The following is a 16,425-nucleotide window of genomic DNA, read 5'->3' as shown; positions in this document are numbered from 1 at the left end:
ATGTAGAACACATTCGAAGTCATACTCCCTTTACTAATGCCTTGACTGAAGAAAATTGGAAGGCAGATGAATCCTTAAAGGATGTTGCGTCTTTGGTTTGCTGATCCTGTTGGTAGTCATTCTTATTTTCAGCAAAATGCCAAATCGCTTGCAAAGCAATTTAAAATTTCATTATCTCAAGCCCAGGATATTGTCCGTGCTTGTCCAGCTTGTCAGCAACTGGCAGTTCTCTTTCCAGTGGGTGTCAACCTACGAGGAACCCAAGCTAATCAAATCTGGCAAATGGATGTAACTCAATTTTCAACCTTTAAGCTATACTGTTATCTTCATACGTCTATTGACACTCATTCACACTTCCTTTGGGTTACTGCTTCAAAACATGAATGTACTTCAGATGTTATTTCTCATTGCCTATCCTCTTTTGCTGTAATGGGTCGGCCTTCTCAGTTTAAAACTGACAATGGCCCCACTTATATTAGTAAGGAACTTCAAACCTTTTGTCAGAAATGGAATATTACTTCAGTGCACGGAATTCCTTACAACTCTCAGGGTCAAGCTACAGTTGAGCAAGCTCATCGTACTTTTAAGGCATTGCTTCAGAAACAATTACAAACTGAGTCTGGCCCTTACCATCTGCGAAAGATTCAAAATCTCATTGCTGTAGCATTATATACTTGGATTTATTTAACCTTTTTAGATTCTCTTGCAGACTCACCTGTTAATTTGCATTTTCGAACTGCTGAAACTTTAGCAAGGCCTTTGGTAAAGTATCACCAAGCTCCAGATCCAACCTGGAAAGGCCCTACACTGCTGATCACCTAGGGTCTCGGTTACGCCGCCGTGGAAGATCCTTCTACTCGACAAGTAGTGTGGGTTCCAGCATGCTGTGTTCGTCGTATCATGGCATGGCATCAGGGCCTTCACAACCCGATTCTGGATTTCAATCTTCATCTGAACACGGAAGTCCGTCTTCCAAGGTTGACGCGCCCGCAACCCATCACTTGGGACCAGGTTAAATCTACTACATATCAACCTCAACAACAACTGCAAAAGGCCTTATTACCTCAGACTCCTGAAAATCTTGTTGCTGCTGTTTTTGCTATTATTACTGCTAACTCTGTTACCATTTTACTTTGTATTTTCTTGTTTATGGTTAATGGTGTTTCTGCTCAAAATGACACTTCTGTGGTTTGTCTTAACCTTAATTTGTGGGTTCGTCATGCCCAATACATGTTTATGACCCATGGCACAAATATTACTTTATACTATGAGCCCCCAATGGCATTTGGTCAAATTTCTTTTACCCCTAATTTGATCATGTCTTCTACATTTATTGTCTCACAACTAAAATCTATTTCACACTCTTGGCTATTTTCTACACCCCCTATGCAATTGAATTCTGTCCGTTGGCGTTACTTGAAAGTTAGTCAATTTACAAGGGGACTGTGTTTCTGTTGTCAAGCTAAACACACTTGGCTTCATAATTGGTCTGATTATGATGCTGCTCAGCACATATTAAAAAAGCTAGGGAATTATAGTTATTGTTCTGACTACTATTGGTTGTCAGGTACCTTTAATTCTTCTTTGCATGGAATTAATATAGCTCCTGATATGTATCCTGACAATTTTCCTATTTTTAATGCCTCTGATCAATCTAATACAGGATCGATATGCGCTGGTTGGCAGTTTAAGGATCCTAATATTCTTTTTTGATAAATATGTTATTAATGTTCATCCTCAGAATTATCAATGTGCAACTATAGGTTATTTTACTCTACCTGTTCAAATAGGTATTCTCCCATCAACTCGACAGCGGCATTCCTCTCTGCGGCCTACATGTAATGATGAAGTCATTATTGACACACAATTGTCTTCTGGTTCTACATTTGGCCATGCATTTGGCAGGGGCCGTTTCAGGAGTCCTTACTCTAGGCTCTTATCCTGGCATAATTGCTCAAGAAAACAGACGATATATTCTTGGTCTCACCTGCAGATTTGAAAAATCCATCGATGCTACCGCTGCTATTATTCGTGATTTGCAGCATGAAACAGAAGACTTAAATCAAGATGTCTTACAGCAGCGTTTTGCCATAGACTATCTTTTAGCCTGTCAGGGAGGGTTCTGTATGTTAGTTGGACGCCATGGATGTGCTGTGCATTTTCATTCTTTGAATAAAACTATTGAGGATGAGCTTGCCAATTTACAATCATACATTCAAAATAATATCCATGCTCATTACTCACCTTTTGAGTGGCTAACCAATTGGCTCTGACTGGTCTTGGCTCAGACAGTTTTTCTTTTATGCTATAATTATTATTATTGTACTAATTGCAACCTGTTGTTTTATTCAATGTATTCCAAATTTATTCACATTGTTTCATCCCACTTCCCCCTTTCTTAACCCTCTTCAATTGCGATACATTTATAAATCTTTGAATCCTCCATTTAAAATAAAAAACGAGGATATGTAGAGTTGTAATTGCAGGAATGTTCCAATCTCGGATGGCAAACCTCAGATAAAGAATGTTTCCAAGCAAATACAACTCAGGCAAACAAAGTCACTAATCTATGGATAAAGGAGGATTAGAGAGGAGAAGTAGACATATGTTAGACTTTAGGAGGAGGAGGAGCATATACAGTTGAGCAGCTATTTGGTTCTGGACCGTTTGGTACAATTCCTACTCAAGTTAGACTTTAACTAGAGACAATTAATTGTATGGATTACTGTACTAAACAGTAACGAAAGTTAAGCAGTAACCAAACTTAACCAATGATGGAAGATAACTAAAAATGTATATAAATACAAGACTATACTCCAATAAAGATCATCATCATAATTCAGTTGTTCAAGATAAAACAACTCGACTGCCTCATCATTACAACTTTCCCTTTCACTTCATAATAAAGGACAGCATTTGTTACAAAGCACAGTTAAATAATGTAATAGAAAAGAATCACATGCATACATTCTACATTACAGAAACAGGTCATAGTTTACAGCAAAAAATTAACAGGTACAAATTTGACATGATGACACAAAGCGAGGCCCGAGTAATGTCAGATCCTTTGAGTCTCCCAGGATATCAGTTCAAAGCTGTCTTTTTAGAACAAAGAAATAGCACCAGCATCACCACAGTAGCAGATTGCTGACCTCATCTACATAAAAAGATTTCAATGTACCTCAGAAAAGCTCAGCAACACAATGTGATTTTAATATATTGCAATTTCTAATTGATGAAGAGAGAGCTAATATGGTGAAGTAGTGAAGGCCAGACTAGAAACTAGGGGACTATGAGTTCTAGTCCTGTTTTAGGCGCAAAGCCAGCTGGTTGACCTTGGATCAATCACTCTCTCCCAACTGTATGAAGGACACAAGGACAAATCACTTCTGAAAACTTCAGGCACTAAGCTGGATATTTGTCAGGAATCAACAATGACATGGAGTCACATATACAAGTAGTTGTCAACTTACTGAGTCCAAAATTTATGTTGCTAAGTGAGAAATTTGTTAAGTGAGTTTTGCCCTGTTTTACAACTTTTCTTGCCACATTGTTCAGTGAATCACTGAGTTATTCAAATAGTAACACAGTTTTTAAGTGAATCTGGCTTCCCCATTCTGACTTTGCTTGTCAGAAGGTCGCAACATGACCCCGGGACACTACAACTATCATAAATGTGAGTCAGATGTCAAGCTGACTCCAAATGTATCCAAATGGGGATGCTGCAATGGTCATAAGTGTGGAAAATGGTCGTAAGTCACTTTTTTCAGTGCTGTTGTAATTTCGAACAGTCACTAAGTAAACTCTTGTAAGTGGAGGACTACTTGTACCTCCCTCCCAAATCTAGGAATTCATCAGCCAGCATCTGATGAAATTGAGTTACAGCATGTCAACACTTATATCTTTTTAATAAACATTAGCTTGAAAAGAAACTGTAACATTCCTTTTTATTTTTGGCTACCACAGCCCAACATGACTCTCTTTCTGAAATATTATAAATAATCTCACATTCTTGTTGCTTTACTCCTTCTTTTCTTTGACAATATTTGCCTTTACGCATTCACCGCTCATTGAGTGTTGCTCTGAGAGCACATTGAGTGTTGCTCTGCTTGGCATTGCAGTCATTATGTTTTGTAAAACAGTAGAAAAAGTGCCACCACAAAAGGTTACATTGAACTGCGGAGGACTTCCGGTTTGGGCTTCTTTGGTGATGGACCGAAATTGTGATCGTCCGAGCCGCCCGGATTCAGGGCTGAAGCCACCCCGTAGAGGTGGTGAAGAAGGGGGAGCCATCAGCGGGGTTGAGGAGACCTGCATCTCTCCTCCTCGACTGGCCATTACTCCCTTTCCCAAAGGTGGTTGCAGTGGTGGTCAGAAACCTCAAAGAAGAACCTGACCAGACAAGATTGTGCAGGAGGAAGTTTAAAGAAGAAAGTTTGACTGACCGAGTTGAATGGAGAACATCTATTTAAGGTACCTGGAACCTGAATTTTAAAGACTAATACTATTCCTAAAAAAAGATTTTAAGCTGAGAAAGAGAAAGGGAAAGGAAACGGAATTGGCTTTTTTTTCTCTAACATTGACAGTTTTAACTTACTTGCAACATTAAGAAGAAGATACTCGAATAAGAAATTGATACTAATTCACTTTGACATTAATAGGCTATTTCTAGCTGAAAATAAAGTGTCAAAGGGATAAAGATTCTTGGATAATTTAAAAACGTTCTTTAAAAAAAGAAAGTAAGTAGTGGAGGGAAAAAGGAAAAAAGTGGGTGGAATCTGGAAAACGGAGGAGACCACCTGGAACTTAAAAAAAATTCAATAGTGGAATTTTAATAAAGCTTGCAAAAGATACATTGTAGCTGAAACTTTGTTACAAGATAACAAAGCCCCTGGAAAGAGAAAGTGAGAAAAGAAACAAGAAACAGTTTTGGATTATTGGATGATTCCTGGAACTTTGGATGGAGGATCCTAATGAAATAAAATAAAATTAATTGGGGGTTGTTTAAATTTTTTTTAGAAATGGAGATCTTGAACTATGAAAAACAACTAGAAACTCTGGCAGAACAAGAAGAGCAGGACAACGAAGAAGTCACCTTTAAGGACCAAGCAATTTTAAGCGGGGTAAAAAAGGGAAAGTGGGGAAAGGAAGTTAAAAGCACTGAAGCAACAACCAAAAAAAAGAGTCATTTGAAAAGTAATCATAATATCAGGAAGAAGCAAAAGGGAGGATCGCAGAAGGGAGAATCAGATAGAAAAGGGAATAAAAAGGGGAGGGAGAAGAAGAGAGGGAAGAGGGAAAGGAAAAGAAGCTGCAAAGGACAGAAACGAGATATAGAGGTACAGCAAAAACGTGCAAGAATTAAAGGTATAAACTTATTTAAAAGACACAGAGACAGTGGTTAAAATTTAACTTAAGGAGAGGATTCTGCAAGGGTGCATGGGATAGCATTGTTATATTAGAAATAGAAAAGGGTTAGAAAATATGTTAGCTGATTGAAGTGATAGAAAAAGTTTCTATTGATTTGTAGTGGAATATTTGTTTGTAAAGAGAATAAGGCTCTCAATGATTTAAAAAGAACATTTAAAAAAAACTGAAAAGAAACATGGAAGATTTTTATCAACTGACAAGATGAACTTGAATAAGAATAATAACTTTATTGACTACTGTTAATAACTATAGTTTGGTTTTTTATTTAAAGACAGTAATAAGTATAATATTAAATATAGATGATTAAAGTGAAAGACAACTGATATTACTAGGTAATGTTTGTTGAAAGAAATAGAAATGTAAAAGATTGTTATTAATATTAATGGCAGAGCTGTACTTGAATAGAATAATTATTCCATTTACTATTGTTATACATATATACACAGATATATATATATGTTTTCTGAGGTTCTCGGGTATTTATATGTAGATCTTTGGTTGTTCGGGTTTTCTCCGCGTAAGATTTTCTCCCGCGTAAATCTTACGCGGAGAAAACCAACAACCAAAGATCTACATATATATATATATATACACATATATACTTTTTTCTTTTAAGAATTTAGTGTGTATTTTTAAGGGAATGTACCAAGCAGAATTTGATTGAAAATAGGAATGTGTTATAAAATAGAGGTTAGAAAATGAATGTTATAACTGTAGAGGTGTAATTTAAATGTTTAAATAAGATTTGAAAAAAGATACAAAGGTGTTACACTCCAGTCTAGTAATTACTGGGGAAAATTTGTTTTATGAGAAAAAATAATATGAAATTGTAAACAGGACAGATGAAAGTATAAAAACATTGATTAGAAAGATCTTAAAAATTAGAAAAAGATATCTAATTGAATTAAGAACGGAATGAGATAATTTAAAATAAGGCTATAGGAAGTAAAGAAATGGAAAAGCTATCAAAACAATTGCGAAAATAGTTATAAGATATGGATTAGAATGTATAAAATAAATATGTATTGAGTTTATGTCTGTATGGAGAAGTGTTAACCCGGGGCCACGCTGTTCCCAAAAAACGATATTTTATTTGTATTTGTATGTTTTGTGAAAACTTAAATAAAACTTTTATTAAGATAAAAGGTTACGTTGAACTGCTTATGTATCCCTTCCAATCTAATCTATAAGTACATGTTCATCTCAGTAAGGCATGCCTTTTCATTAATATGAAGTTTAAATATTTTTCAACTGTCCAATTTTTTTTTGCACACCTCTAATAACTATCAGACAAAGAATATGAAGTTTTGTCTGAAATAAAAGAGGACAATGAAATAAAAGTGAAATTAAGATTATGCAAAAAGTCAAAACCCTCAAATGCTTCTTTTCTAAATCTTTTTTCAACAATTTAATTGCATTTCACCATTCGGTAGTCTTATAAATTACAATAAATAGATTGAACAATATATAATAAAATAAACACTCAATGAATACAAAAAGCATCTAAGAGGATGTTTTCCTGCTGATTGACTTTTATAAAAATTAAAAGCAGCTTGATTGGTGAATAAAAATTATAGACCTTACAGTTTCATAGACTAAAAATAATCTTCCTTATGAACTAGCATGTCAAAATTTGGGATTCAATCATAGACATCAATAGCTACATTTAAATTCTGCAGACTACGCACCTATAGCATTCTATTGCTGCTTTTTTCTCTAGCCGAACTCAAAATTTAAAAACATTACACGCATAATCTTGGTTGGAGTTTATATAACACAGCCAATAATTCTCTGAAATCCAATTTTGCAGAGCAATACTATCACCCAGTTAATGACAGCACATCAGCAAAGGAAAATGCTGAACAGCCAACTCAGCAGAGACCGTATATATATATATGATTAGACAAAACTCACCGCTGAAAAAAGAAATCCCAAACAGTATGCAAATCATTAACTTGTCATCAGCTTTTCTTGAAACGCATCATAAATCAGAAAGTCTTCCCTATCAGTGATACCATCTGTACTCAAGAGCCATTTCATATCACGATTATGGTAACGTGTCTACAGCTCAGCCACTTAGAAAATTATTCCACCATGTCAGTCTCAGAGATATGAGAAGCGATGATAATCCTATTGGGCAGCACTCCATACAAAAAGTCTTCCAACCTTTGTGGGCTACAAGATATATCAGGAATTTTGAGAGTAAGTCCTCAACTTATGGCCACAACTGAGCCGAAAATTTATGCTGCTAAGTGAGAAATTTTGAAATGAGTTTTGCCCCCATTTTACCTTTCTTGCCACAGTGCTCAGTGAATCACTGTAGTTGTTGAGTTAGTAACATGGTCATTAAATGAATCTGGCTTCCCCTTTGAGTTTGCTTGTCAGAAGTTTGCAAAAGGGGATCACCTCAGGACACTGCATCCTTCATAAATATGAACCAGCTGTCAAGCACCCAAATATAGATCACATAACCATGGGGATGCTGCAACGGTGGTAAGTGTGAAAAATAGTCATAAGTCCCTTTTTTCAATGCCGTTGTAACTTCGAATGGTCACTAAATTAACTACTGGAAGTCGAGGACTACTTATACTTTCACAAAATGGCTGCAGGGTGGTCATGGCTATCAGGCCTACCTCAACTGGCAAGGCAAAATGTTACAAGAACATTGTAACAAAACTATGAACTTATAAAAAATGAGCAACTGGTATTTATAAAATATGAGCTGTACTTATATTGCAGTCAATGACCAGTTTTTTCCAAAGTTTTTGGGGGCACACGGCGGGGGAAGGAGATATATTATCCTTGTTTGAGTAAGAGCCTCATCAAATATCTGGTTGCTTGCTTGTGACAATGTGAGAATAACTTTCATAATAGTGGTCAATTACAAAATATCAATTTCACCATAAGACATTTTTACTGGCTCAGGTTCTGTCTTCCTAAATGCAGTCTATCACCTCAGCTCTCCGTTACCGTCCCCCTCCCCCATACAGACTTTAACACTGTCCAACTATTTACAGAGCCTGCACTACTATTACTGTTAATCTTCTCATCACTCCTTTTCACCCATCCCCTCCCACTTGTGACTGTATGACTGTAACTTTGTCACTTGTATCCTTACGATTTATATTGACTGTTTCCTAGTATGATTCGATTGCTTATTGTACCCTATGACTATTATTAAGTGTTGTACCTGATGATTCTTGACTCGAATGTATCTTTTCTTTTATGTATACGGAGAGCATTTGCACCAAGACAAATTCCTTGTGTGTCCAATCACACTTGGCCAATAAAGAATTCTATTTCTAAATGAAAAACTTGACTGTTGCTACCTACCCTTTTATTTGATAAGTTCAGTTCAGATGTACTAAAAGGAAATCAGCAAAAGTTTTAGCATATTGATTAAAATAGCAACGTGCTTAGAATTTTATTCTAACATTTCAGGGTGGTAAAAATATACTGCATCTGTAACTCTGCAGGAGACATTTTTAAGATGTTAAGAACTGTACTCAAAGATTTGAAAAAATCTATACATATTACATGGAAAATCAGACCTTTATCCTTCACTGAATTTTGCATCTAGGCAGAATAAATTAGATCTATTATTGGCAGCATAACAAATGGTAAAACACAAAAGCCAGATAAACTGGAATGATGTTCTGTCTGTCAAATATTTTACCCTTTAAAATACTAACATTTTATCATAACGTGTTTCACTTTAGTATTTTATTAGGTTCTTGCAATTAAGTTTATATCATTGTAATGCCTAAACTAGCTTAAATCATACATATTGGTGATATTATAGTTCTGTTTTATTAACAAGTAGATTTTAAATATTCTTGGCCATTTTTATTAACTGACTTGAGAAGTAATTAACAAGTCTGATACAGCAGGATTTTTTTGGAGAAAGGGTTGGCAGTTGAGTTTTAGACTGTAGATTGTAGTACATTTTGCAATTTTGAACATCGTATTTAGATGGATCCTGCTGTAATTATTTTAGTAGATGCAAAGCAGTTGTTTGATAAAGTATATTAGCAATATTGATGCATTCAAAATGTTACTTCTCTTGGGAATTTTAATTAATTTCCCTTGGATTATAATTATCTTTTCCAAAACTAGAAACAAAGCTGATATAATGACTTTTTAAGGGGAAAGAGAGAGGTATATAGCAGCATTATCCTCATACTCCTTTATTTGTTTCAAAACTATCTTGCACAGAGTGACAAGATGCATGATTTAAGAGATGTATCGTGAAAGATGAGGAGTAGGAAGGATACACTTGCTAATAGCAAGGCAACTGTCAATTAAAACCGCCTTCTGGCATCTGGCTCTTAAGATCTTAGAATCCACCAGAAGATGTAGCTGTTTGTTATTTTTTTTTAACAAAACAGCATGCCTGTAATTGCTATTTATAATTTTTTGGACTATAATAAATTAGATGCTCAATAGCATAGGGAGAGATGGAAGACGAAACTGAAATATCTGGTGAACATGATCATTAATAAATGATTTTTGGACATAAAATATGTCATTCTGCTACTAATTTAAAATTAAAACAAAAATATTATCTTTATTGGATACGTCCTTTTCTTAAAACACTTATGAAGCATCTTATTATGCATGAATGGATTCAGTTACTTGTTGGAAATTGGTACGTGAAAAATCATGCTGGTTTGTGTGATATGATCAAATGTTATATAATGGTTCCCTTTTGGATTTGCATGTATTAGTATCCCTATTGCATGTATTAGTTTTGTTATGGAAAGCTCATCAGATTTTGGGTGCAGGAGAAATAAACATACTTTTGTACTTTTGAACAACTGTCAGACTCAAAAACCAAGAATGACAGGTGGGGATTCTTCCAAGCTGAGTTCTTTATTGTTTCACACCTACAGATTTTCCACATCTTGCTAAACGTATAGTATGGGTGTCAGCAACCCACGGCTCTGGAGCCTCGTGTGGCCCTCTGCTGTGGCTCCCTGTTGGGTGATCCTACCACTGGCTCACCCCACCCCTCACCCGCCCCTCGCAGTCACTCCTTGCCTGGTATGAGAAGGTAAAACACAAAAAAAAACAGAAATGAAAGGGAGGGAGGAAGAGAGAGAGAGAGACTTATTTCCCACAGAAAACACCGGGAGCCACAAAACTTGGGTAGGCATGGCAAGGTGTGTGTGTGTGTGTGTCATGTGACTGGGTGGGAGTGATGTTGAGTTGGCCACGCCCATGCAGGTTTTGTGGCTCCCAGTGTGGAAGCCACAAAACCTGCATGGGAAACGGGAAACGGATCCAAATGGCTCTTTGAGTGTTTAAGGTTGCAGGCACCTGGTATAGTAAGTAATGTAGCTGAACTTACTCTGGGCCGGGAACATTACAGAGGGGCTGTCTTCACCCTCTTTTACTCACACATAATATATGTTGCCACTTACTCCTCTGGACTACACTCTCTCATGGAAATCTACCTCCTAATTACATTCCATCGCAGCAATACACCAACAGCTTGGAAAACAAGCTGAAATTATTGTTACATGTTTTTATTACATGGATGGAAAAACAGGCATTAAAAGGGAAGAGGAATACCTTTTTTTTTTTTTTATCAGAGGACAGAAGAATTTACCTCTCCTTCTACATTTGAACATGCATTCTATTCCCTGGAATTTCATTGGGGAAATTGTTTAGAAGCTTTGACAACACATACTGCATATATACTTAATTTCCTATTTTTAGTGTATAAAAACCACCAAGCATTAATTATTAAATTATACAACATGATGTCAAAGTAGATTTATGACGGGTTCTACCTGGTGCATTTTTAGAAGGAAGGAAAATGCTCTCACTCCCTCTTTATGCATTTGGGAAGAAAAAGAACAGAGGAAATTCAAATCTGCATTGCAAATAATGCAAAGGAACTTCTTTGTCCATCTGCAGTTGCTTCATCAGAGGTCTTGCAGAAGGGCACCCTTGACAGTTGAAAAAGCTGGTATGTACTGGGGATGTGTGAATTTTAAAGCCTCCTTTGATCTGATGACACATTAGCTGAAGTGCCTATTGAAGCAAAACACCAAACTGCTTCTCTTTAGGGTTCTGGATCTCCCCCTCCCTTTAAAACCAGTCTGAATTCATTCCACTAAATCAAGCCAGATAGCCAAATCAAGTCAGCCTGCTTCAAGTGGATGTGAAGTAGTGTTATTTTCCAAATGAAGGTGCTTGAATTGCTGTGACAGTCTGAATTATTATTCTAGAGCAAGAGCCAAGGTAGAGCCAAGCTGCTTTGCACAGACCTAATATTCACACATGAATATTCCAGACTGGAATTCAATTGGGGAAGGAGTCCTTTATAAATACAAATAAAGGCAGTCCTTTAGGCCCATCATTCTCTAGCTACCTTTCCTTCTCCTTTTCGTCCCTCCCATTGGTTCACACACCCCAGGAAGGACTGGCTCACTTTTACTCCTGAGATTGGTTAAAAATCTCACTGGAGAAGAGACAAGCCCACTGCCCAACTGCTTCCATCAAATTCCCTGCCTTGCCCTCACAGGTCACGCTTGAAACCAGAGCACAGAGAAAGAACTTATTCTTCCACCATCTTGAGTTGGTATTAAATGGCCTCTTCCCATTCTTAATCCCTATTCTGCCTTGGCTCTCATTTGCTAAAAGTTGGCAGTATCTTGATTTTGGGCGTGCTGTACGTGATATGCAAAGCCACTAGTTAAACCTTCCGGCTTTGTTACCTTCCCCATTTTTTGACGCCATCAACCAGCAAGAAAGTCCAAACTAAAGCGGGAGTTCACAGTAAGCGCTCCTCTGAAGAGCGCTTATGTTGTCACAAAACAAGAAAGCGTCAGCTGATGGATGGGGAGGATGGAAGGCATGCTCACTAAACCATTTATACTGGGACCTCTCCTCCTATCTATCAGATGTTTCAGATGGAGTTTAGCATGCAAAAGCACCTGGGAAAAACCCCTCATCCCAATCTTCTGCCCAGGACAATGAGGAACCATGCCAAGCAACCAGTTATTGTGCTCCTTCTATGAGACATCCATAATTATCTAGAAGTGAGTTCCTTTGAAAATAACAGGATTTCTAGCATATAGTATACATGGCAGCATTGTGTTACACCAGTGAACACATTTCAGAACCATGCTCTCCTATATAAAACAATTTAAATCCCTAAAAGTTTCTTTAAACCTAGACTAGATACACTATGGAACATTAACTTATGTAGCAAAGGCACACACAAACAGACACACTGTGGTATTTGTTCCAAAGAACTTCTATTTTATGCAAGAGATTAAGCATGCCCAGGAGAGAATTTACTTTTTTCATCTGACCTACATTAATATTCCCAATCTTTTCGGAAACATCTTTCGGTCTCAAAAGTGGATTGCCAAGTGAGATTGGGGAACTGCTGTTTAATAGAAAACCTCTACAGAGCACAGAGTATTAATCACCGAGGCAGGCAAGAATGCACATATTCTACACAGAAATGCACCCACTCAGGTTTGCTACCCATGAAGGTGTTCTAAGACATTTGTGGAACACAAAGCAGTAACAAAGAAACCTCCTGGGTGCAGGTCTAAATATAATATTGAAAGGAACTAACAGGATGTGACCTAGTTCAATTCAGGACATCTAACATGTTCTATCACTGCTTGAACAATCCAAGAAGGGAGCTGCTAAAAGTAACCGGAAACTCTTGGGTGGCAGCATGCAAAATAGGCACTGAAAGAGTTAAGAAACCAAATTCCACAATGTTTGTAGTATAAGAGGGAAATGCTACAACTATCCTATATAAGGGCTAAAACTAGTTCTTACTCTCAATTGGGTAAAGACATGTATCTTATTTATGTCTTCTGATAATTTCCATAGAACCATATATACATACATACATACTGTATACACACACACACACACACACACACACACACACACACACACATATATATATATATATATATACACACGCATATGTATGTGTGTATGTGTATATATATATATATATATATATATATATATATATATACACACACACACACAATCATATAAATATACATATACATATACATACACACACATACATACACACACACACATATATAAATCTTATCTCAAAAACTAGATTTTAATCATAGTGTTTCCAGTCTAAGATTTAGTAAAGTAAGTATCTATAGAAGATCAAGGGATCTTTCCCACATCTTGGAGAAATATATATCCATCAACCAAAACCAAAGTAAAATTTATTATTTTGTAAGATTGCAGATTTATACTTGCACATCCTGTTAGACAGAATTGTTACTTTTATTTTCCACTTAGGTCTCCAGTTCTAAGAGGACATCATAACCTTTGACTTGTCCATTCACTGTCTATGAGCTAGAAGTTATTCACTAGTCAAGGAATATGATAGATTTGTTGAGAGGTGCTCTTTCTCTTTAGCTTATCACAGATGCTAGAGTTAATTATGAAATCAAGAGTTTCCAAACTGAATCCAGACCACAATTAAATGCCCAAATTATCAGTATTGCATTTGGGTCTCTTTCTTCAATCTGATCATTTTTTTTCTCTTAACAGACCAAACCGTGCCATTTAAAAGAGGTTGAGTGCAAACACTTATCTGATCCACATGAAAAAATAGATCACAAGTTTGAGTTTATAGAACTCAAGCAAGTAAGTGACTGTCAGTTTAGTTCTCAAGTTTTCTGCTACAAACACATGTAAATCCCTGCAAGGGAAAAGCGGAGGTAGAAGTGAGAGAAAGTCAGCAGCAGCAGCAATTACTAGAAGACATCGTGGGAATGTGGTTTCACTAACCAGCGAAAATCCTCTGCCGCTCAGGGCCGGTTTAGAGCACAACCATAGAGAATTGCCAGTAATACATTGCCACATAAATTTCATCAAAACCATGAAAACTGATACGCCTAACTGGAAAAGGTCAGGCTTGCCTACAGGTGAGGAGGCAATTGCACTGTCCACTGCCACATCCAACCCCAATGGTGATTCCTTTCAGATCACGCCCAATCAAATGCCAGTCAAGACGAGGGAATGTGCGCTTCCGAAATGGTGGCAGGATCAGAACCCAACCCCCCTGCCGAGGAAGCCCAGCGGAGCCCGCTTTTGTGTATTTTGCACCCATTTTATGAAGGAAAAAACGGGAGATCCCTTTCCCGACGAAACTCCCTTCACTTCTCCTTTCGGCAAAAATCGTTTAGCACAACCTGCCTTCCCACACCAATCCTTTCCAAACGCCCCACCACCACCACCAAAAAGGCACTTCCATGAAAGAAGTGGGTGGAGTGTAGGGTGGTGGCGGTGGAATAAACGGACCGGCCGCGGGAGAAGAAGGCAGGAGGCCGGCCTCCGCCATCCACTTTCCTGGGTTGCCGCCAGAGTTTGGTGGCTGCGCACCAAGGCGGCCGCGCCAAGCCCCCCCTTCCCCGAGCGGGGTGGCTTCCTGCCGGCGGCCGCGGCTTACCTGCCGGAGGATGAAACTGGTGGAAGTTGTGCTGCCATCGGATCGCTTCAATCGGCTCCTCCGGGTGGCCGTGCCTCGGCTTCCCTGGAGGCGGTGCGGGAGCAACAGCGGCGACGGGGCGGAGCGGAGCGGAGAGCGGGCGGCAGAGACAATAAAGCGACGATGAGCGTAAATAAAGGCGAGGGAGCCCCATTTCGGCAAGCAAGTTATGGGCAAAGTGGCGCCCCAAGATCAGGGCACCCCCACCCCCGCCCCTCCCCACCCAGCGGGGTTCACGCTTAGCCCGTCCACCCATCCCACCCCCCCTTTTTTTTAACCGATCCCCCCACCCCCCCACCCTCCAGCTTCTCTCCCTCTTTGAGCACGAAGCCGAGGAAATCGACCCGATCTCAGGCCGGGGGGGAAGGATCGACCGGCGCTTAGAAAAGCGCAGGAGCCCTGAGTCCATTCCGGGGACGGCGAGGGATGCTCGTCGGCTCGCGGCTCCCATCGGATCCGCCCGCCCGCCCGGCGGATCCAGCGCCCCCTTGAAAAACGGAGCTGGGGGGCTTATACCTGGAAGATGGGGTCGGCCAGCCCGTTCTTGCCGTACGAGGGATGCTTGGACATGCTAGGGGCTCCCCCCCGAGCGCCTCGGGAACCGGCCGCGTTGGCTGCTGCTTCTGCCCGAGCAGCTTCCTCCTGCGCGTGGGGCTGGAGGTGGCTCGGGGCGCTGCTGGCTTTTGCCGAAGCGGCGGAATCCTTAAAGCGGCCGCGTCACGCTGTCCCCGCCAAGCGCTCGAGGGGCGGTGAAGCTGAGCGGCGTTCGAGCGGGGAGGGAGGGCGGGAAGGGTGTGTGTGTGTGTGCGTGTGTGTGTGTGGAGCGGGGGTTGTAAGGAGATTGGAGCTTCCTCTTTGATCTCCTGCCGGCGCCTTTTAGCCTCTCTTGGCCCCGAGGCCTCGCCCGTCACCCCGGCCTGCCGAGGCGGCGGTGGGCGCGGAAGTTTCCCCTAAAGCCCCCCCCCCCGCCCCCGAGACGCCCTGACAGTTGAGGGATAGGAAGGCACCGTGCAGCGGTCGCCTCGGCCGTAAAGCCCTGGATGTGCGCGCCTTATTTGTGTTACGGTTCTTTCCTCTTTACCTCAGGAAAGAGGGTTTTTTTTTTCCCCTCCTTCCCAAAGAAGCGCCTTAAATAAAAGCAAGGAGTTTTCAAAGCAGGACATTAGCCGATTGAAGGCAGGGTCCATTTTCAAGCTCAGGCAACCGTAGAAGCTGTTTGAGGCCACCACCCTGGATCATATAAATGCAATGGAGTTAGGGTTTCCGGCAAATTTGCTCACCTGGCCGAGTAGGCAAAGGCCCCCAATTAATCCTTTTTAGGGCAGGCATTTGGAGCAGGAATTTTATTTCAGCTTAGTAACACAGAGATTGCCAAATAGGTGGAGAAATGCACTTTACCATCTACACAAGAGCCCTTCTATTCGGAGGCTAACATTGCCTCCCCTCTGAAGAGAAGAGGTCTTCAGAAGGTCTTCACACATCTGGAATTCCTT

The 16,425-nt window shown here is 39.6% G+C and overlaps 1 protein-coding gene across 2 annotated transcripts in view; it reads right to left on the bottom strand.

Annotated features, from left to right (window-relative positions):
- Nucleotides 1-15,660, bottom strand: part of CACNB4 (calcium voltage-gated channel auxiliary subunit beta 4) — a 126,844-nt gene extending 111,184 nt beyond the window's left edge. For both annotated transcript variants that reach the window (XR_015740781.1, XM_087920213.1), the window contains exons 1-2: nucleotides 15,449-15,660; nucleotides 14,894-14,977 (exon numbers count right to left, since the gene is read on the bottom strand). Coding sequence is in view for 1 of the 2 variants with exons in the window: in XM_087920213.1 (XP_087776339.1) it covers nucleotides 14,894-14,977; nucleotides 15,449-15,502 (138 nt within the window). In the remaining variant the exon portion in view is untranslated. The remainder of the gene's footprint in view (nucleotides 1-14,893; nucleotides 14,978-15,448) is intronic.
- Between the last annotated feature and the right edge of the window lie 765 nt (nucleotides 15,661-16,425).

This window comes from Pseudonaja textilis, chromosome 1, assembly GCF_049901715.1.
Source record: "Pseudonaja textilis isolate UNSWEBS1 chromosome 1, rPseTex1.2, whole genome shotgun sequence".
Classification (NCBI taxonomy): Eukaryota; Metazoa; Chordata; class Lepidosauria; order Squamata; family Elapidae; genus Pseudonaja; species Pseudonaja textilis.
The sequence above is the reverse complement of the archived record's forward strand: the minus strand, read 5'-3'. Positions and strand labels throughout refer to the sequence as shown.